Source organism: Kogia breviceps, chromosome 7 (assembly GCF_026419965.1).
Source record: "Kogia breviceps isolate mKogBre1 chromosome 7, mKogBre1 haplotype 1, whole genome shotgun sequence".
NCBI classification, from domain to species: Eukaryota; Metazoa; Chordata; class Mammalia; order Artiodactyla; family Physeteridae; genus Kogia; species Kogia breviceps.
In genome coordinates this window covers 108,035,500-108,056,915 of record NC_081316.1, presented here as the reverse complement: position 1 = coordinate 108,056,915, position 21,416 = coordinate 108,035,500, and the positions used below count along the sequence as shown (strand labels likewise).

The 21,416-nt window shown below is 57.7% G+C and overlaps 1 protein-coding gene across 1 annotated transcript in view; it reads left to right on the top strand.

The window, feature by feature from the left end:
- NECTIN1 (nectin cell adhesion molecule 1) overlaps positions 1 to 2,911 on the top strand; it is a 90,327-nt gene extending 87,416 nt beyond the window's left edge. Inside the window, exons 6-8 of the mRNA XM_067039142.1 lie at positions 1,064 to 1,211; positions 2,282 to 2,357; positions 2,774 to 2,911. Of these exons, the coding sequence (XP_066895243.1) occupies positions 1,064 to 1,211; positions 2,282 to 2,357; positions 2,774 to 2,911 (362 nt within the window). The remainder of the gene's footprint in view (positions 1 to 1,063; positions 1,212 to 2,281; positions 2,358 to 2,773) is intronic.
- The last annotated feature ends 18,505 nt before the right edge of the window (positions 2,912 to 21,416 follow it).

The window sequence follows — 21,416 nt, the reverse complement described above, 5'->3', positions numbered from 1 at the left end:
AGGGAAGGGAGTGCATATGATTTTCTCCTCAGTCCCTTCTTCCCTGGGTGTTGGGAGGGTCAGAGGTGAGAAATGGAGCCCAGCAGAGGGAGGGAAGGGAAAGAAAGGCCTGGTGCCAGCCACGGCTTCCCATTCCAAGCCTGGGCCGGTAGGGCTGACCAGAAAGCAGCACGTGCCCCTGGCCACAGATTCAGTTCCAATAGGTCTGGTGTCCTTGTCTTCAGGGACCCCACCCCACCCCAGTGGCCGTCCCTCAGGCTGAGAAATCATTCGACAAAACTTCACAGCTTCCCAGGCCCTTTTCTTTCCAAGGCCCAGAGAGACTGGGTGACTTGCTCAGGTCATCAGATAGCAAGCTGAGAGGGGCTGCCACCTACCCCAGCCCCACTTCCCACCCGTGGAGCCAGGGCCCCCCCGGGGCAATGGCCGGGCGGGTCCAGACAGCGGGCGGGAGGCTTAGTCCCCTCCCCTTAGACTCGGGCCCTATGGGTTTTTCAGCTTCTCGGGCACTGGACAGACTAGGTTTCCCCCAAGGATCCCCATTCATCCTCAAGCTCCCATCTTCCCCTCTCCAGATCCTCACACTTTCTCCAGAGCTGGGAGGGCAAAGCACCAATTAGTTCATTTGCCTGTTTAATTGGGTAGGAAGGGGAAGGAAATTAAACTCCTCAATAGAGATCTTCCCTGCAGGGCCAGAGATGGAATGAGGGCGTGGGGACCCCCACCCCTGAGCACCCCTGAGCCTGGCCTGTGTTCCCCAGCCCCCATTCCCACCTCCATGCCCCAGATCCCAAGATCAGAGCAGAGGCTGGGATTACAGGGCCCTGGGGAGCCAGCATATGAGGTCTGTCCTGCCCTAACTGGGACAGCTCCCCCAGACCTGGAGCGTGATGGGGGAGGGGAGCTGCAGGTGAAGGGGTTAGGGCAGGACACCGCCTCAGGCTCTGATTCTTACTTTTGGCCCACCTCTCTGACTCCAAAAGTTTTCTTTCTCTCCCTCTCTTCTCTCTATGCCTCCCTCTGTCCTACTCTCTCATTCTCTGCCTTGGTCTCTTGATTCCAGAAAAGCCCCTCCCCCAGGGGGGCCCGGGAAGTATGGCCAGGTTCCTGGGGTGCACCGTGGCCCTGGTCCTCATCCTCAGTGTGGCTCTTACTGTCTTCTTTCTGTATCACCGGCAGCAGAAGAGCAGGCTGGAGGTGGACGGGGGCAGGTGAGTGAGAACCAGCCCATCCTCTGTCCCCCCAAACCTCCCCCACCCCACCCGCTGCCCACCCCCATGGGCTCCTGCTGAAGCACCCGGACTTGTAAGGGGCTCAGGGGCTACCCCGCCCCCCAAGGCCCTGTCTCCTCCTCCTGCCACCTGAGAGGCGGGAGGGGGACCCTCACCCTCCTGCAGTAGAGCTAAAGCTTTCAGAGAGCTCACGGCACGCGGGCACCTCCCAACGTTTACGCTGGTTTATGAAGATGCACTTTATCCTCTCAGCAACTCTGAGAAGTGCGTGTGCGATTATAATCCATGGTTTATGGTGAGGAAACTGAGGCATAGAGGTGAAATGCCTCACACAAGCTCACCTTCTCCCAGCTGGACCAGGGTGAGTTGAGTAGCACACTGGCCTCTGACACCAAGTTCAATGAGGCACCAAAAGCCTCCATCTTCGTGATAAATAATACTCTAATGCAATATTTTTAAAAAATCAAAATGAATGCCCAAAATACACAATGAACAAAATATCAACACTTTAAATAAAGACAGGATCAGTAATACTGATTTTTCTTTTTGCCTCCGGCTCTGATATGGCTTGGCATGGCCCTATTACTTACCTTGTCGTTACTTAAAATGTTGGTATTTTGTTCATCATGGATTTTTGCATTCGGTTTGCTTTTTTAAATATTGCATTAAAACATTTTTTTATCGCGATGACTGAGACGCACAGTGCCCCCCATAGGCTTTGCACCTGAGGCCTCAGTCCCCCCGCCTTGGTCCTGGCCCACGCTGAGGGCCCGTGTGGATTTCCCACTGTCCTTCAAGCTAGGACACCTGACTTACTTGGTTCCTGGGCCCAGGCTGGAGGGAGGGACAGGCTGGGAAGATGGGAGAGGCTCTCTCAGCCTCCATCCCACTATGCTGAGTAATCGTCTCCCAAGCTCTGGCCACTCGGGAGGCCACCTGGGCCTCCTGAGCCCAGGGCCATCCTTGCGAGGGGACCTCCGGAACCTGTAACTGTCAGGTGGCCTGACTGGGGCAGAGACCCCCATGTGAGCCTAATTCTGTTCCCCCAGGACTGCCCTGCCCTTCGCCCAGAAGCTGGAGCCTTCTCCCAACAGGCAGAGCCACCTTGCACCTGAGGACATCCAGGTGGGCCTGGGTCGCTCGAGTGATGGAGGGGGTCGAAAAAATGGGAGATGGGCTCAGGGCAGGGGCCCAACCTGAAGGCAGAGCCCTCCCAACTCCATGAACTCCTGGACAGTCCCCAGGGCACCACTAGCCCTGGCCAGTTCCCACAAGCAGGGACCCCCGAGGGGAACCTCTTTCTCCACCTCTCAGATCATTCATTTAAAAATAACCATCGATGCGTGGCCCCGGAATGGTCAGAGAGAGCCTGCAAAGCCAACGGCTCAGGCTGCCCTGTGCCTCCCAGATGCCGCCAAAGTGATGAATGCAGGATGGGGGTGCATGGGAACCTAGCGGGGGAATCCATGTCCCTCCAAGAGGGCCGCCTGGAGCAGGCCCGTGCAAGAGTCCGTGCAGCCGCTCAGCCCCTTCTCTTCCAGATCCTTCGCCTGGAGCCTGGGAAGCAGCATCCACAGCAGGAAGAGGAAGAACTGCAGAAGCTGCCCGCCCAGCCCCCCTACGATGATCTGGGGGCCTCCCCTCCCCACTGCCCCTTGGTAAGGACCTCTGAACCTTGAGGATGCTGTCCCCAACCCAGCTCCACCCGGCCTGGCCACAAGCCCAGCTGCCTGAGAGAGAAGGGGGACAGAGGAGGCTGAGGAGACTGGGCAGGGAGGGCACAGGACAGCCCCCTCAGGGAGGGGGAGGCCCCTCCTTGTTGCACCACCGCAGGCACCGTGAAGACCAGGGCAGGAGGGTGGGGTTTCCAGTGAGGGCCGAGCCCCAACCTGATGCCCAGCTCTCCCTCCCCCAGCCCCACCCCCTGGCTCAGTACCCTGCACCCCAGTCCCTGGACCTGCCAGTGACCAATGACCAGAAAGCCAGCCCCAGCCCCCTCCTCCTGGTCCCACTCCCAGCCGCTCGGAGGGCCGGCGTCCACTTGAATGGCTGCCACCTCTGCCCAGAGCCCACTCCTTTCAGCAGACTTGGGGCCAGGGCAGTACCCATACAGTGCCAGCCCAGAGACCCAGGCCAGACTGCCTGGGCCCAAAGATAACACGTTCTCTCCTGGCACTAGGGGGAGAGCCAGGTCATGGTCTCCATGGCTTAGCCATCCTCCCTCTCGGTTGGAGGTGCCAAAGTGAGCCCGTCTTGAGATGCCAAATCCTGCCCCCAGGGAGGTAGCATCCCTATCCCAGGGTGCCAAGCCCAGAGGACCAACCCAGCCCCCGCTTATGATTCGACGCAGGTGGTAAGAAGACTACCAGCCGTTTGTTATTCCTCAATCAACCTCGAGGCTGGGAAGTGAGTTAGAAATCACAGTGGACACAAAGTCCATTCCTCAGACAGCGGCTGGACAACCCCTTCCCCTGTGAGGGTGCCCACACCCCCGTGTCCCCGGCTCTACTGCCTGGCCCTGCCCGTTCCAGCAAAGGGAGTCTAGTGACAGTTCTGAGCGTGGACTGCGTGCCAGACACTTTGCTGAGACTTTTCAAACACGACTCTGTTTAGCCCTCACAGCGATCAGTGTGATAAATCCTATTATCGCCCCCATTTGATAGATGAGGAAACTGAAGCTCAGTGAAGTGAAGAGGTTTGCCCAAGATCATCCAGCAAGTAATTGTGGAAAGCGTCATTCACACCCCTGGTCCTCTGGCTCCCAAGTCCAGGCCCTACCACACAGCAGATGGCCAGACCTGTGGGGTGTTTACCTGGAGAGGCTTGAAGAGCCTTAGAGCAGGCGCCAGCTCACGCAGAGCCCTCCAAGGCCCCGGGCTTCCTGCGCGCAGCAGAACGCCCAGCTCTGCTGCCTGGCTGCCCCGCAGCTCTAGGGGCCTTGGGAACCTCAAGGCAGCCCTGAGAGCTTGGCTTTAGAGTCCTGAGTGGGAGATCGGGTGTCACTTTGGGCCACACAACCAGCACCTGGCAGGGTGGAATCTCCCACCCGGAGAGCCTCATCTTACCCACCCCTGCCTCAGGACAGTGAGAAAGCACATTATCCCCAGGTCTGAAAATGGGTAAGATAGGAGGGAGTGCGGAGACCCCAACGTTTCCAGAAAAGAGAAAGCCATTCCCCCTCGGGATTCTCCAAATCAGCCTTCCCCTTCCTCTGCTCAGCCCCGAGTTAGGAGTCAGTAACCTTGTCAGAGCCCTGGGTGAAAGGAGAAAGGGCGGGGAGGGGGAAGATGATGGAAGGGAGTGATTTGGAAAGTCATGGAAGACTCCAGCGGGATCTCCTGAGGAGTGGGCCCAGGCTCGGCATAAAAATCGCTGTGATGTAACGGGACAGCTGCAGCTGGCCCTAATCCCCACTAATGACTTCTCGGCCCTGCTCTCTGACTGCTGCCCCCTCAGCCTGGCATGCACAGCCCTCCCTGGGGGCACGGCAGGAACCAGGCCAAGCCTGGCAGCTCCAGCTCCAGGACAGCCCCCGCCTACCACCGTGACCCCTCCTCCCCCTCTTCTCTTTCATACAAGCCCCAGAGCCCAGCACATGGCTCTGACCCTGTCCCCTCCCTGATAGCCTTGCCTCACCAGGTTCTGCCATATTGGATTGACAGAAACCCCAAGTGAGTTGAGGCGTTCAAGACACAAGATGACTACTTGGGACTAAGAGTAGACTGAGCTAGAGTCCACCCACCTCGCCACGCGCAGGAGGGGCTACGTGACGGGCACACTCTGTGTCCTGAACCCAGAGGCCACGGGATTAGGGCATCAAGATGGATGGACGCTTGTGAGAATGGCCTGTGGTGTGGTGTACGGAGGTCAACTCCCGCATCCTGGGGAGGCGCTGGTGTTGTTGCCAAGAGAGGCGTAATTCCTTTTGGCTTATAGAGCAATTACTGGGCCAGGAGAGGATTTATCCCCAGCACTCGGGTTTGTTGGCAGTGCAGCTTGTATACAAGTCACATTATTGATGTTGTCATCAATCCTCCTTCCCAACAAGTAGTGAGAGGGAGGCAGGCAGCGAGCGCGTACCATTCGCCGAGGCAGGGCTCCAGAGGGGAGGCTGCAGGGCTCCGGGGGGCCGGCAACTGGAGGCTCGTCCAAGCCCAGCGGCCCCAGCCTTGGGGGCCCAGGCCCCATGCTTCCCACACACTCCAGGGTGCTAAGCAAGGCGTGACCCTCCCCTCAATTTCTGTCGAGGTTTCTGGGCTAAGAGTCCACTCGGGTGGCAGGTACCATTTGAAGAGCTGGCTGGCTCAGGACTAGATCTCAGGGAGGACTTCCAGAGGCTCCAAAGTAGACGTCTCGAAGAGGTGGGAGGAAGAAGCACTGCCTTGCCTTTAAGGAGAGGGGCTTCCATCTCCTCAGTCTTGTGAGGATGGACAGCCCAGGCTAGAAGCGGAAGACTGGATGCCACGACATTTGGAGGGATGGAGTTCTGAAGCTTTTGTGTTGGTTCAGGTCCCCCATGAAGGAGGCGCCAAGATGGAATCAGAAACACAGAGTCATTGGGGGGACACCGGTGAAGGATCAAGGAGGGAGGAGAAGTAGACGGGGAGAGGGGGGAGGAAGGAAGGTTGAGTAGGAAGAGTCTCGAACAGCCACACGCTCTACAAAAGCTCTGGGCAGGCCACAGAGAGCCCTCGAGCCACAGCTGCCATTAGAGGAGCCCCGCATCCCACAGGGACGAGCTGCACAAGGTCCCCATCACATTCGGTCATTGGTGGGAGCAGCCTGGGGAAGTGTGGGTGCAGCAGAAACGCTGAGGTGCACCCAGAGGGGTGGCAGCTCACTGCCCGCAGCAGAAATCTAAGTCGTGTGTGTCCACAGCTGCCACGGGTCACCCTGGCACCCCAGGGATCTCCACCTCCGTGATTCGGGGGCCTCTCTTCCTGAGGGTGTAGCCCTTTTTGCTCCAGTAGATCTCAGGGCCACAACTGTACACACCCTCTCCTTCCCAAAACCGTTCTAAATTCCCCTCGCTCAGCTGTCACCTGCCTTCATTCCTGAAGCGTCTGAGCCCTTGATAATGACACCGTTTGCAGGCCAGGGCTGTTGCATGTGTCCATTCACAGCTAAAGCAGAAGAGGCCCAAGTCACCACCCGTGCCTGTCACATAGCCCTCCCTGCCTCGTGTGTGGCAGCAGTCTGACCTCCTCCTGCCCATCAGGGCCAGTTACACCTGCCAAGAGGTGACTCCTTGCCTGCTGGCCTGGAACACGAGGAGTCCAAGTGTGCCCAGCAGAGCCCAGAGGGGCAGAGATGGGAAGCACACAGTCCCCTCGCTGGGTCATCGGGAGTGACGGTGAGAGGGGTCACACCTGTTTTCATCCCTTGTATTCTTCCTTTTCGGCCCACAGCGCCACGTAGAGGCCTTTCAGAGTATTGCCACCGAGCTGGCATTTCAGGGAGCTACAGTGAGGCTGCCGCTTGATGGAGCCTCTGGTGGTCGACAGTGATCCTCTAGCATCCTGTGCGGCCAGACTGAGGAATTAAATGGAGATAAGACAGGGACCCCCATCCCTGCGTCCTTTAGGGCTCTACGACGACATCGATCTCTCCCCGACCTCGGGTACAATAACACTTTTTTTTTTTTTTTTTTTTTTTTGGTACGCGGACCTCTCACCGCCGCGGCCTCCCCCGTCGCGGGGCACAGGCTCCGGACGCGCAGGCCCAGCGGCCACGGCCCACGGGCCCAGCCACTCCGCGGCACGTGGGATCTTCCCGGACCGGGGCACGAACCCGCATCCCCTGCATCGGCAGGCGGACCCCCAACCACTGCGCCACCAGGGAAGCCCCCTACAATAGCACTTTTGATTTACTCTCTTGGCTGGTGGGGGCAGTCTCAGAGGTCCCCACTTGGCCCTTGTCCCGCAGACCATAGGCTTATTGTAGTGTCAGCATGTCAATTCCAGTTCTGCACTGGGGAATGCCATATCCCCGAGCAGTGAATTTGCCCTGTTCTCTGCGGTCCTCGCCAGGCTGTTGAATCCCATGTCCTGAGAAAGTGCCCTGCGGGTCAACGCAGTCTTGCTTATCCCCCCAAATCCCCCCCCCAGGAATGCTCGCCTGGCTTCTGCTGGAACGTGCTAGAAGCGTGTGCCACTCCTTGCTCCTTGGGTGTACTCTCTCCTCCCTCATCAGGTCCCGCTGTCCCCAGCTTAGTTATTAGCCTGGCAGCCAGGAACACAGGTAGAGGCAGCTATCAAGGGGGACACCTCTCGCCTTGCAGGGCAAGCCTGGAATGGTGTTAGCCCTTATAGGGGAAGGCTGGGCACCTCCATGTGCTCTGAGGGACACGTCCTCCGGCAGGGTGGGGAGCGTTATCCATTTATCCTCAACCCAGTTTCAGAGTTGCAGATTTTTCCAGCCTGAGCTCGCACTTAGCGTAACAAAGCTGGCGTGGCTGAGCACCTCTGGAGCCCTGTGATTCCCACTCAAACCCCACAGCCGTTCCTCCGCCGTGTCCACTGCCCCACAGCAGGAGGAGGTGGGGCCTCTGTGTGAGCTACCTGAGAGGGTCTCTAGCTCTCACATCGAGTCTTTAAAGGTCAGTGGCCCTCAGTTTCTCATGAACCCTCTGTAAGTGCCAACATCACTAAATAATAACCAGCCAACTCTGCTGCCCCTCCGGCGTCGCTTCCCAGGCATCTCAAATCCTGAATCGCTGTGCCTGAGAGAGCGTTCCCCTCCACCACGATGTCCTCCCAGGCCCCCGCTGGTGGAAGCTTCACCACTGGGCTGCCACACTGTGCCAGGGACTCTCTGGGCCCTACTTTCCACTCAAGGTGGGGCCTCCTTGCTGCCAGGCAGTGAGTGAGTCAGGCTCAAATCTCCACTTTCCCTTTTGCACCTATTTTCTCGGACCACTCCTGGTACCACTTTTGATCATCCGAGGCCTCCAAGAAGAGACAGCAAGACAAGATTTGATGTACAAGAGCTTCATTGGGGGAAACACCTCTGACAGATAAAGTGGAGGGGACAGGAGAAGGCGGGGCAGGCTTCTGACCTCCACACAGGTCTGGCCCTGAGAAAGGAGAGAGGAAGGAAGGAGGAGCCTCAGACTTCAGCTCAGCTCTGGGAAGCTTGCCCCGGGCCAAAGGGGAGTCCTCAGGTCAGCCTTAGAGGAGTCCTGCCCCCTCTGGAATGGGTCTCTACTCATACCGGCCATGCTCAGTCACTGGAGGGAGCAGCCAGGGGACATGTGGCCTCTGCAAATGCCATGGTGGATCCAGCCAGGCGGCAGCTGGGTTGTTGTTCAGCCACGCTCCCCACGGCAGATCTGAGCGTTGCGTTTCCATGGCTGCTCCAACGACAAAGCAGGGAGTATGGGAACTCCAGGGCAGGAGTGACATTGGGATGGCATTGATGGTTGAGTTTGCCAGGGGCCAACTCAGGGTGAGACTTCTACCAGTTCCCCAAACTTATACCAAGAGGTGTGTACATTCTGGGATGAGATGGGGAGCAGAGCCTGAGAAAGGCTGGCCCCTGGGGCCAGGGACACGCCTGGTCTGCAGGGTGCTGACTCCCTGCCCTGTCGCCAGAGTTTCCCCCAGTCCAAGCAGGAGTCTCAGGGCACTCCTCCCTTGCCTCTTTGAGATGGATTCTGTTAAGACAGAAGGCAAAGCGCCAGGGCTTCCAGGGCAGCCCCACCTGCCCTGGAGAACTCCCCTCCACCCACCTGCATGAGATGGTCCCAAACCACCTTTGCCATCACCCCATAATCTCCCAGGCCTCTGTGGGGATCAGAGCCAAGCCTGCTCCATACAGATGGCCCTCAGTTGGGAGGGGCCCATGTAGAGAAGTTACTGGGCCCGCTGCTGGTTGTCTCTCAGCGGACAGCCTCCGTGGGAATCCCACTGAGGGGTCCCTGCCTGAGTCTGGCAGCCCCAGGACACCCCCGGCCTCACGTCCCCCTGAAGCACCTGTCCACAGGCATTCTCATGATGATGCGAAGGTCAAGAGGTGGGGTCCGTTCATCCTGCCACATCCTGGGCGTGTGGACTGAGGAGAGAGTTACTGCATCCGTCCCCAGGGCTCCGCCCGCCTCCAGGGCCCCACGGGGACAAAGGGAGTCAGGGCTTTTGCCCTCAGCAGCTCCTACTCACATGCCGCCCTGCTTGCCTTGAGCCCACGTTCCCAGCCCTGGGCCACCCTCACCGGCCCTCCAATTCATGGCTTGGGAGCCAGACCTCCCATCTGTTCAGCCCCCTTCCCCTTCCTTCTACCTCTGGCCTCTTGTACCTCCAACCTCCTCCCCAGGACCCCGTCCTCCTGGAAAAGAGGTGTTTCCTGCACCCTCGCCTCCAGGCAGGCTCTGGAAGCACAGGGGGCTGAGGAAGGAAAGGCATCAGGGCGTGACTTTCACTTCTGAGAAATCGGGAGCTAATTGCTCTAATCTTAGCCCAGCCACGTGTCCAGACAGGCACTGCTGAAATCAGGACACTTCCCCGTCCTGCCGTGCACGCAGCCCCGCCAAGAGGCAGAGAGCGGGCACCAGCCTGGGTCACAGGAGCCTGCCTCGCATGACACGGAGCCCTCCGACCTGGGGAGAGCCCTCTCGAGTCCCTCGGCCCCTGCTCTGCGGACAGGTCCATCCGTCTGCCTGCCTAAAGGTCGGCAGTGAGCTGAGGAGAAGCTTGTGAGGAATGGTCCGGGGCTAAGAGCTGGGAGCTCCTCAGAGATCACGGACCATTTTGCCAAAGGAGAAAGCGAGGCCCTGTGAGGGAGAGGGGCCGGGCACAGCCATAGCAGAGGCCATCAGTAGAGCTACTGTCCACGCGAGGCCGGGAGGGTCTCTGCCCTTTCAAGTTCACGGCAGCCCCTGCCCTCCGAGCCCTCTTATCTAGTAATTTCCAAATCAAGTTAAGAGTCGAGTAATACAGAGCCACCGAATAGCTCAGGGTGGAAGTTGGAGCTCTGGGTTCTAACAACAGTGGATCATGTAATGAATTGTTTTATTCCCCCATTTTCCAGATGAAAGACTAGGCTCAGGGGGGTTGAATAATCGGACCAGCCACAGCAAGCGGCCCAGCTAAAATTCAAAGCCAGGTCTTCTGACTCCAAGTTTGACTTTATGCCACCGCTGCTCTGCCAGCTACTTCCGTGTGACCTTGGAAGGTCACATCACTTCCCCTCTCTTGACCTCACTCTCTTCCCTCTGCAGAATGAGAGGGGTGGCCCCAATAGTCTCTGGGAGGCAAGTGCAGTGGGCCCAGGAGTGGGACCCACCCTCCTCTGTCCATTCCCACATCAGTCCAAGGCGACACAGTGCAGCGGAGCATACACATGCCTGTGGTGATTGTTTTTCTGGTTCTCTCTCCTTCCCTCCATACTGTACAATCCTCCCTGTTTCCCTCTTCTCCTCACGCACCCACCTCACTCCCACACCTCCCCATCTCATCCCAACTCCTGGTCCTGGGGCGCTTCGTCTTGTCCTTACTCCCCTCCCCCACCCCCTCCTGCCATCTCTCCCTTCTGCCTCATTCTCTGGTCCAAAGAACACTGACATCCATTACGCAGAGCTGGACACATCAGCCCTGGAACTCATGCCAGGGCCACGGAGCACCATGCTAGGGTCTGAAGAGGTTGTGGAATATGCCACCGTCCAGCTGAGCTCACCCTAGCACGTGACCCCTAGTGGCCCACCCTGCCTCTGGACCACAGGTATACTCTGCCCACCACACTTCCCAGAAGTGCACATGCCCAGCTGCACAGAGGCCTGGAGTGACGCAGAGCTGGGGGCTTCAGCAATGGATAAAGGCGGGGGGGCAGACAGGTGCAGGAGAAGGAACCTGGACCAGGAGCCCAGAGGTCTGGAATGTAGTCCCCTTCTGCCACCAATGTACTGTGTTACCTTCATTTCCCCTTTTGGAAGCTCAGTTTCTCCACCTGTGAAACAGAGAGGTTGGAAATGATCTCTAGGGCTCCTTCCTGTTCCAGCGACCCCCATTTATCCTTCTGTGGGTCCAATGGGCACATGCCTCTCCCAGAAGTGGCCTCACTCCCTGCAACACTGACGCCCCTTAGCCATCATGGGCACCTGGGTGCCCCATTTTATTTTCTTACCATGGCTCAAGGCTGCACACCCACATTTCCTCCTGACTTTGACCTCTCTTGGCTCAGCTGAACAGTTTGAGGCAAAGTTCCTATCCCCTGAGGGGCTCCCAGCAAAGTGACGACCCAGGGCCCCTGAGCTGAAAAGGGACCAGCTGGGCTCTGCAGGGTGTGGTGAGCAGGTCTCTCTCCACAGCATGGATCCTGAGGCTCTTGGAGGCCACAGGGTTGAGAACTCAGATATTGACTTGGGGAGATGGTGAGGTCAGAGGGGTTTCAGCAAACACGTGAGCCTTCTTGAGGGATTGAAGTAAGCTGAAGTCCCCTCAAACTGAGAAAGTAGAATCATAGGGCTGGAGACTTTGGTCAAAGGGTACACACACACACACACACACACACACACACACACACACACACACAGCTACAGATGAGGAAAGCTGACCGCGGGGCCCTGTACTTGAGATGGTTGGGGGGTGAGCAGGGTGGAAGAGGATAAAGAAAGGGGCGGGATGGAGAAGGGAAGGATCAGCCAGGAGAGACATGGCAGTGCTGAGTGTGAGAAAAGTCCCACAAGACCTGTGAGGGCTGGCATGGGGGCAGGACCCAGGAGGGACTCACTGGTGGCCCCTGCAAACCCTTCCCCACCAGCTAGAAGTCAGTTGGGTCCTGGGACCCAAGAAGGGCCAGAACTCTGCTCCGCATATGCCACCCATCTCCACCCCACAACCTCTCAAGCTCTGTTCTCCTGCAACACATCATCCCCCAGCCGCCTCTGCAGACCCATTTCCTTGAGCCTCAACCCCCCGCAGTGGGTATGGAGGAGTGAAGACCGAAAGGGATGCAGGGAGCTCCCCCAGGCCCCTGCACGGCCACCCTTGGAGAACCTGCCACTGGGATCGGAGTGCCCCTACTCTGACAGGTCCTCCCCCTCGACAAGGAAAGGGTGCTTCAGGCTGGCGTGAGGAAGGGGCTGGGCGCCAGGCGGGGTTTCTGGCCTCCCCCCGCCCCGCCTCCACTAACCAAGGGAAGCAGCTCAGCTATTGCAGGGCCTTCTTGTGAGGTCTGGGCCCCCAGGAAGGTCCCTGCCACCGCCCGGGAGGAGGGCGTGAGGCTTGCAGTGAGGGAGATGGTCAGGGGAGGCAGAAAAAAGCCATTAATCCCATAAATCCTAATTTGGAAGCCCTCCCGGCCCCTCTGAAGTACAGGGCGTTGGGGTGGGTGTAATCCTGGGCGAGGCTGGCGGAAACCCAGGAAAGGGAGGGGCTCCGCTGCCTTTCCCCTCCCCCACTGCCCACCCCACCTCACCCACATTCCCACCGTCAGCAGAGCTAAGGGTTCCATCCTGGGCCCCGGGGAGGCCCTCGGTTTGGGTCCAGGGTCTGAAAGGTGCTGGACCAGGGTGCCCAGGACAGGGGAGAAGCTGTGATGAATTGACAGCTTCCAGGGAGGCTGGACAGTGTGGAGGGGAGGGAGCACTGAGCTAGGGCCAGGGTCGGGGCGGGCAGGGAGCTCTGGGAATTAGCTGGCTCCCCTGGCTCCCCGCCACTGGCCCCTTCCCACCACGTGTTCTCACTTCCCCTCCCGGCAGGAGGAAGGAAGATGTCAGACAGCAACAGGTGCACGGGCTGTGGGCAGAAACCCCCCCTAATCTCTCCCCACCCCTTTGCCTGGCCGTAGGCCTGAGCCATAAACCACAGGGAAATCCAGGATGGGGGCTCCTCCCCTCCCCCTTACCCCATCCCTTGGGCCATCTGATGCCATCAATGAGGCCTCGGTCAGAGACTTGTTGGATGCTCCAGACCATTAGACACCAACCACTGGCGAACTAGTCTGAGAGAGAGGTGCCTCCCCTGGAAGGAGAGGGAGGATGGCAGGCGAGGGGCCAGTGGGCCCCATGGCACAGGCTCGCCCCATGGCCCAGATTCCCCGGGCAGAAGAGGCCTGAAGCTGGGGCCCCGGGATCCACCTGTGCCCCCAGGCCACCCTCTCCCACACCTCCTTCCTGCCCCTCGCAGCTCCCTCGGCCCTGTCTCCTTTCTCCGCCCCGGGACTGGCCAGTCCCTCTGTCTGCCCCCAGTCTGTCTTCCCCACCAGCCTCTCACTCTCCCTTTCACCAGCTGCCTCGCCCCCTTTCTCGGTGCACATCTGTTTCTCTCTCATGTCTCTTCACGGCCCCCCATGCCCTCCCTTCTCTCTCCCACCTCGGCTGCCTCTGCCCTTTCATCTCCCCCTTCCCTAGGCCCTCCCCACTGAAGTTGCCGATTCCAGAGGCCGTAACTTCAAAAGGCGATCAAAGCTGGGCTCCCCCATCAAAGACCAGACTCTCCAGGAGCGCACCCCCACCCCATAGACTGTAACTCTCCCTGACAGGCCAAAGTCCTGCATCCCAGCACCCCGGGAAGCACATTCTCAGCCAGAGCCAGGTGCTGGAAAGGCCATTGTGTTTGAAGGAAAGCTCCCAGCCCTTGGGATTCAAACAACAAGCTGGAAAACTATAACAGCCAACCCCTTACTGGCTGTGTGACCTTGGGCGAGTCACTGAACCTCTCTGACACATAGCTACATTATGTGTTAAACGGGACTATAATCTACTTTATGGGATTGTTGAGTGGATTAAAGGAGAGAATGCAGGTGAAATAGCTAGTACGATGCCTGTCTTACAGCTGGTGGTCAGTGAGTTGATGCTCTTAATACTACTGCTACTACAATAGTACTCCCAGGGCTGGAAGTGTGCAGAGACCAGGGCAGAGGTGTCCAGGGAGTAAGGCCTACTGCCGCCCTGTAGGACAGGAGTCCTAACACCCCCAAGGGGTCACTCCGCACACAGGCTCCACCTGAACCCACACCTCTGGGCCTCATCCTCACCAGGATGCAGTGGCCACTTGAAAGCCCCCTCCCATCACCCCCACCAGACACTCAGCTCTATCTCCAGACTGGGCTCTCCTGCCCCGGCGGCTGCCTCTCGCCAAGCCTCTGGCCCAAGTCCTCACCCTCAGCTTCGGCCCAGCGCCACGTCCCTCAAGGGGATGATGGCGACTAGATGGGGTGGGAGGTGGAGCTGGAAGGCCGAGGCTGCATTTATGAAACTTTTCTTGGCTCCAAACATCAGGGAACTTCAGGAAGACGTGACTTGAGTAAGTCCCTAAACCTCCCGAAGCTTGTTTTCTCATTTGTAAAATAAGGGGTTAGCGGCCTCAAATCCTCCTTTGGCAGCAGGCTCTGCATGCATTATAATTTTAAAGAACCTAAGAAGTAGAACTCAAGGCCCTCTGAGGCCCCCTCCGGACGGGGACACGCGGCACAGATCTTCAGTCTAGGCTGCTTCCCACAGGCAACAGCCCTGAGCTCTCAGCTCACCGGAGCCTCCGCTGGTCCTGCTTTTCCAGGGAGGCTCCGGAGGTAACGGGACCGGCCCCCAGGCCACACGGCCAGCCCTGGCCTCTCTCGGGCCCCCACCCCTACACCATCTGATGGGAATTATTCTTCTCAGGTTGTAAATGTGCACATGGGAGCTCAGAGCCTAGGTACACAGGCTGGGCTCAACGTTCCTGGCCTGCCCCACCCGCTGGGACCCACTGGACCCTCCCTTGGATGTCTGCCCCACTTCCAACAAAGCCCGTCCCTGACTCCCTAGTCCCAGGGCTTCAGAAGGCAGCACCCCACCCTCCAGATCACCTGCCCCCCCGAACACACTGTGAGGAAAGCAATCTGCTCCTACCTGCTTCCTGTCTCAGTGCCCCCCCCCAGCGCCCCAGGGCCCCCATAGGGCTCTCCGCACTGATGGAGGTGCTCTGTATCTAAGCTCTCCAGTACACAGCCACCAGCCTCGGACTTGGATGTCAGTGTAATCTTAGTTTTCATTTTAATTTAAACAGACACACACAGCTAGGGGCTGCCATGCTGGACGGCACAGTTAGAGGTGCCACCAACAGGCCCGGCCTCTGCCCCTCTCCTCCACAGGCACATTCGGCAGTGGAGACTTTTGAAGTGTGTCTGTGGAATGTTCGGGGTGGCAGGGTGGACAAGGGAAGCTACTGCCCCCGGGCTCCCCACACCAGGCCAGCCTCCTCGGTTGAGCCCCGAGTGGCCATGGCCCAGATGCGGCCAGGCACGGGGCACGGTGGGAGGTGGAAGGTGGAGCGATGCCCGGGGAACAAGTGGCCATCTTACCCGCTCCCCCCAGACACACCCCCCCTCTAATCCCTGCAGGGGGCGTGCAGCCTGAGCAACCTCCCAGGCCCTGGTTGCTCTTTCCTCCCCTTCCTGAGGACGGCCTTTTCTCCCAGGACCCCTCACAATCTCACATGGTCTTCCTCCCCTCTAGGCCTGGAGGAGGTGGGAGGCCCGGGCCCACCCCTGGAAGGGGCTTGGGAGCCGAATGGCCAAAGTCTGTTTTTTTTTTTTTTAATTTATTTATTTTTGTCTGCATTGGGTCTTCGTTGCTGCGTGCGGGCTTTCTCTAGTTGTGGCGAGCGGGGGCTACTCTTTGTTGCGGTGCGCGGGCTTCTTATTGCGGGGGCTTCTCTTGTTGCCGAGCACGGGCTCTAGGCGCGCGGGCTTCAGTAGTTGTGGCACGTGGGCTCAGTAGTTGTGGCTCACGGGCTTAGTTGCTCCATGGCATGTGGGATCTTCCCGGACCAGGGCTCGAACCCGTGTCCCCTGCATTGGCAGGTGGATTCTTACCCACTGTGCCACCAGGGAAGCCCGGCCCAAGTCTTATGTCCAACCTCTTGGGAGGCCAGGAGTTGTGCAGGCCGGGCAGGCCAGGGAGAAGAGGGCTGGGGAGCCTCCCCCAGAGCCGGCCAGGCTCCTCCACTCACTGGCCTCAGCTGTCTTCAGAGGGCAGCACGGAAGCTGCTGCCTCGGCCCCGCCAGCCCAGTCAGACCCTAGGTAAGTGGGTTGGTGGGGCAGAGGTCCCCCTGCTGGGCAGCCCTGGAAGCGTCCCCCTGCCCCCAGGCCACTGCAGCCAGGGAGTCCTCAGCCCCAAGGTGAGCGCCCCCAGGGAAGCCACTGGAGGACTTCAGGTGGGAGTGGGAACAGGCTGGAGTGACTGGGGACCCCGAGACATACTGGCCAAGGCTCAGGGTCGTGCGGAGCCAAGTGAAGATCAGTTCAGGATCCCAGTCACCCCATTGCTACCCACTTTTCGCCCCAGAGGGAACCCCCTTCTCCTTCCTCCTCTCCAATCCTCTAAACCTGCCTCTGCAGCCCGGGGAGGTCAGCCCTGGACAGACCTGAGTTCAGACCCCGCTCTGCCACTTACTTGCGTGTGGCCATGGGTGAACAGGTTAATCCCCACCCACCCAACGCTGGAGTAAGGAGAATAATGACCCCCTCCCACATTGCAGGGAGGAGGGGACGGACCGGGAGGTGCCCAGTGTGCGGCAGACCCCGTCATCACCAGTTCTTTTCCCTCCTTCCCCTCCTGTCTTTCCCTGCAGCCCCAGGATGAGACGTGCCGGGCCCCTGGCCCTCCAGAGCTACCCTTTCCTCTGGAAAGGCCACTACCTGGAGCTGCCCACCTACCTGACCACTTCCCCAAGCCTCTTTTCACTGACCTCCCTGGGCTCTGCACCTGCCTCTAATTGCCCTCCATGTAGAGGATGCTGTCCCCTCTCCCATACTTAGCCCAGCCCCCAGCTGCTGCTCTGGGCCAGCCCAGGACAGAAGCCCCATCCTGTATGCCAGTGCCCTCCACCCAGACCTACAGAACCTCAGGCTCCACTTCCCTCCGGCACACACGGGGCTTTTTTGTGAGTCCGCAGTTGGTTGAATGCATGGAATCTGGGTGACAGTGCAGCGGGCATGCCTGAGTGTGTACCTCTCCCCCGCACCACACACTGTCCACCCTCTCTCTGATGCTTCCAGACAGGGCCCCAGCCCTGACTACTCTCCGCCCCCCACCTCCCTGAAGCCAGGCCCGAGACTGCTGCCTCTCCTTTCCTGCTGGGGAGCTGACCGTTAGGGTCACAGGAAGAGGACAATAGGGCTGACCCGATGAGGTGGCTCCCCCAGGTCTCCAGCACCCCACAAATCACCCCTAAACTCAAATAGCAAGTTCCTTCTTTCCACTCCCCACCAGCTCAGGCATTGTAGGCAGGTCACCAAAAAAGGTCAAGCCACGTGCTCTGCTGGGCCGCTCAGAGCTCGGGATATCTATCGGGCAGGGCCCCCATGCTCACCATCAGGGGAAGAGATCCAGGAAACCTGGGGGCTCCCAAATTATGAGATCCTCCTCCTGCAGGAGCTACAGAGCTTCTGTTCCAACCGGGCTCTCCTCTGACTGGGAAAGAGCCAACCCAGGAGGCCATGGAGAGACTCCCATCTTCCAGCAACCTGCAACCCTCGGGCCTGGAGCAGAGTGCATCTCCAGAGTGTCAAGTGCCGTTGATTGAGAGGGCCCTGGGGGCATCTGGGCTGGGCCTTATAAAGGTGCCATCTGTCTCCCCTACTCACATCTGCCCACAAGCTAACAGGCCCTGGAGCGCTGGGAGGGTGCAGCGGGGCCTGGCTGTCCCAGTCCCCAGATCACTGGACCGGGATGTGGCCATCTCAGAGTCGGTCTTCTTCTTGCTCCTGGGCCAAAGAATGCAAGGAGGGGACCAGGCTGGGTCTTGTACACGATCATGGGTGGAGAGCAAGAGCGGGTCACTGCCAGGGCAGCTCAGGAATGTCCCTATCTCCTGGATAGGATAAATCTTTTCTCCCAGAATTCCCAGTTTCATCTAGGCCCCCCCATGGGCTGAAGAGCCTTCAGGAGGCCTCCATCTCCCCCACCAAGTCTTCCCTTCTCAAGAGCCCCCTGGGGATCTGTTTCTGGAATCAATCAGATCGCCAGCCCTACCCTGGCAGAGGATCAGGAAGCTCAGGAGGAGAAAGGTCCAGCGGAAGGCAACCGAAGTGTGTGTCGCTTGTCTGAGAGGCCTGAGATAACCTTTCTGGCCTTTGACAAGAAAAAACGTATGCTATCATTCTACATTTCCAGCCAGCTGCCCAGCCTCTAGCCCTGCCCGCCTTTCCCCCACCAACCCTGACCTCGGTCCTCATCTCCAAACCAGGACTGTGGACCCAGCTACGTTTTCAGAGAAGACTGACCATCCCCCCACCACGTACAAACTTGTACAGAGAAGGTCATGACCCCGGGAGCGCACTGACCCAGCGTAGATCTGCTAATTTGAGTTCCATTTCTATAAAGCGGGGTGAATCAGTATATCATAGTCACTACATCCTGATTTCAGCAAGGCATTTTTCCAAATGTGGACAAGATAGAGAAATACGGGCTACCTGGTACAGCGAGGTAGGTTCAAAATGTCTGTACGTTGGTGCCCTGAGGTTCCAGTGTAGTTTTACAGACTCTCTCTTTTGCTTTGCTTCAGCCCTCATCATGTCTTTGGATGAAGAAAGTGTGCTTATTGAAACCTTATGGGTAAAAGAGGTAGAGTTGAAAGGAATTAGGAATATTCTGTATCATTAAATTGGTCATTGAAAAGGTCTGTAAAAGATAAGAGCTTAGATCAATTAGATCAAAACCAAAAAATAAAATTTAACGGAAATGAAAAAAAAATTTTAACAGAGAAAAACGTAAAGTCCTTTATTTAGGTTCAGAATTCAGTCACATACATTTAGGTTGAGAGAGTCCTGGTTTATTTGCAGTTCATGTAAACTTCATTGACTACATGTTTATAATGAGTTAGCAGCTTTTGAGGTTTGCTTAAATTGGTAGATACAACCCAATGCTGTTTAACTTAGCTGTTCAATGACTACACCAATTCCCCCACTGTTTGTTTGTTCACTAGCTTGCTTGTTTATTGGTTTTATTTTTAAATGTTTTTGCTCTGTGAGCCTCAGTCTTTCTACCCTGCCTTCAACATAGCTTCCCTCATGGTCACAGGATAGCGGCCACAGTTCCAGGCATCACATCTAGGCTCAGATTTCTAATAGAAGAAGAGACCAGCTCTTCTTGTGTCTTTTTCAAAAGGGAGGAAACCTTTCCCAGAAGCCCCTAGCAGGCTTCTCCTCCATCTCATTAGCTAGAATTATGTCAAGTACCCATGCCCTTGTCAAAATCATTCATTGGGAAGGGAAATGGGGTGACAGAGAAAAGAGATATGATTAGGTAACCAAAAGTTCCTGCTCTGATGGCAGCAAACTTTCTATCATTAGAGATGTTCAAGAATGAATAAAACCTACCAGAGATATAAGAGGAGATTGTGGTAGTGGATCGGAGTTGGATGTGATGACCTTGAGGTCCTTTCCAGCCTAGAAGATGTCAGTCTTCTCTAATTCAATAATTATACATGGCTCACAAGTGTACACACTTCCTCAACCAAGGACCATGTCTCTGGTTGAGATCTCATGGAGTAGACTTTTCCAGACCACTCCTTCTAACTCTGGGAGTAATCTTCAAAGAGACGAGGCTTGAGGGAACCTTGAAGGAAGGGGAAATGCCCGACAGAAAGCAAAAGCATGAGGCAGAGCCTGAGACCGGCTGAGCTGAGGGGAGTGAGCAGAGGCGAGCCCGGAGGCAGGGAGCCCGGGCAGAGGCTAGAACAGAAGGAGGCCTCCACGCCAGGCTGGGGGCCACTGGAAAGGAGATAAGGGAGTGGATTGGGAAGCTAATTAGGAGGGGAAAACCTCATGGAAAACTGGATCAAATCAAACAGGACTAAACTTGGAGGGTGAAAGAGAGAAGGGCTCCAAGAATCAAGCCCAGATTTCTGACAGATGTTCACTGAGGGGGTGACCATGGTGGGAAGGCAGGGAGGGGCGTTTACAGTGCGTTCAATCAAGTATGCGCATGTGGAGATGGAGGAGTCTGTGAGGCGTGCACGCAGACATGTTCGCAAGCTGCTCTGTGTATGGGTTTGCTGCTCCTGAGACAAGCCCACGATGGAGAGGCGGTCATGGGCCTACAGACGGTAATTAAAGCCATGGGAGGATGAGCTCAGGCTGGGACAAGGTGTGAGAGAGGAGGCGAGGACCTTGGACTGAACCCCAGGAGAATCCCCGGGAAAGGGAGGGGCCCAGGGAGAAAAACCAGCAAGGAAACCAAGAGAGGAGAGGCCAGGCTGTCAGACGGAGTAGGGAGGACTCATGTCAGGGAATCCGGGGGCGCAGGAGGGGCTGGGGGGGCAGGAGGCAGAGGTCCACGTTGTCCAATGCAGCTCCAGAAACATCCTGAGAAGGACCATTGGATGGATTTACAAACAGGGTGTGGGTGTTGGAGTGGGGCGGGGGGGGGGGGGGGGCGCTTCAGAGACTACTGGCGATTCCCTTCAGAGGAATATCACCTGAGAAGTAAAGGAGAGATGAGAACATAAGACAGCAAGATATGGAGGAAAAAGGATAAGATGTTATGAGACGAGACAGGTAAGGGTGAGGGAGAGAGGGTTTGGTTTGGTTTTGTGTAAGGAGAGTTGAACAAGGGTAAATGATGGTGGGAAGGAGCTAGACAGTGGGTGGAGGAGGCTGTAGACAGCAGAAGTGAAGATGCAGATGGAGACCGACCAGAGACTTCTGAGGCTTGGGGACGGAGGGTCCCACTGGCCTCTCCTAAAGACAGGCTCTGTCAAAAACATCTGACTCCACAGAAATCCATTAGAGATCTGGGCACGAATCCATGGTCCCAGGAGGGTCACGGGAGGAACGGAGATGCTCCTGATGGAACATCCTAACCCCTTGTGAGGCCAGGCTGGCCGAGGAGAGGCATGTTCAGGAAATGCAGTTGCAGTTTGGGTCTTTCTGGCCATCGGTGACCAACCCCCCAACCCTGAGCACAGGGGCCCCAGCAAAGCCCTCTATGCTCACCCCACAGGGGCTGTGTGCATGGCCCTTGGACCACCCACTTGAGCTGCCCCTGCCGGTCTGCATGGACTTGGGCTTCAGTATCCCTCTGCACTCTGGGGCTTGCTGTGTGCCTGGGTGCAGAGTAAGCTGGCTCCTGGCCCCTTGATTCAGAGCAGAGGTGTCCCAGAGCCTTGGTGCCCAAGAACTCAAGTCCTTCCTTGAGCCTGTCCTCCTCACAGCCGCCTGGGAGATGCCTGCAGACCCAGCTCCTCCAGCCTCCCCTCCCTGTCCCC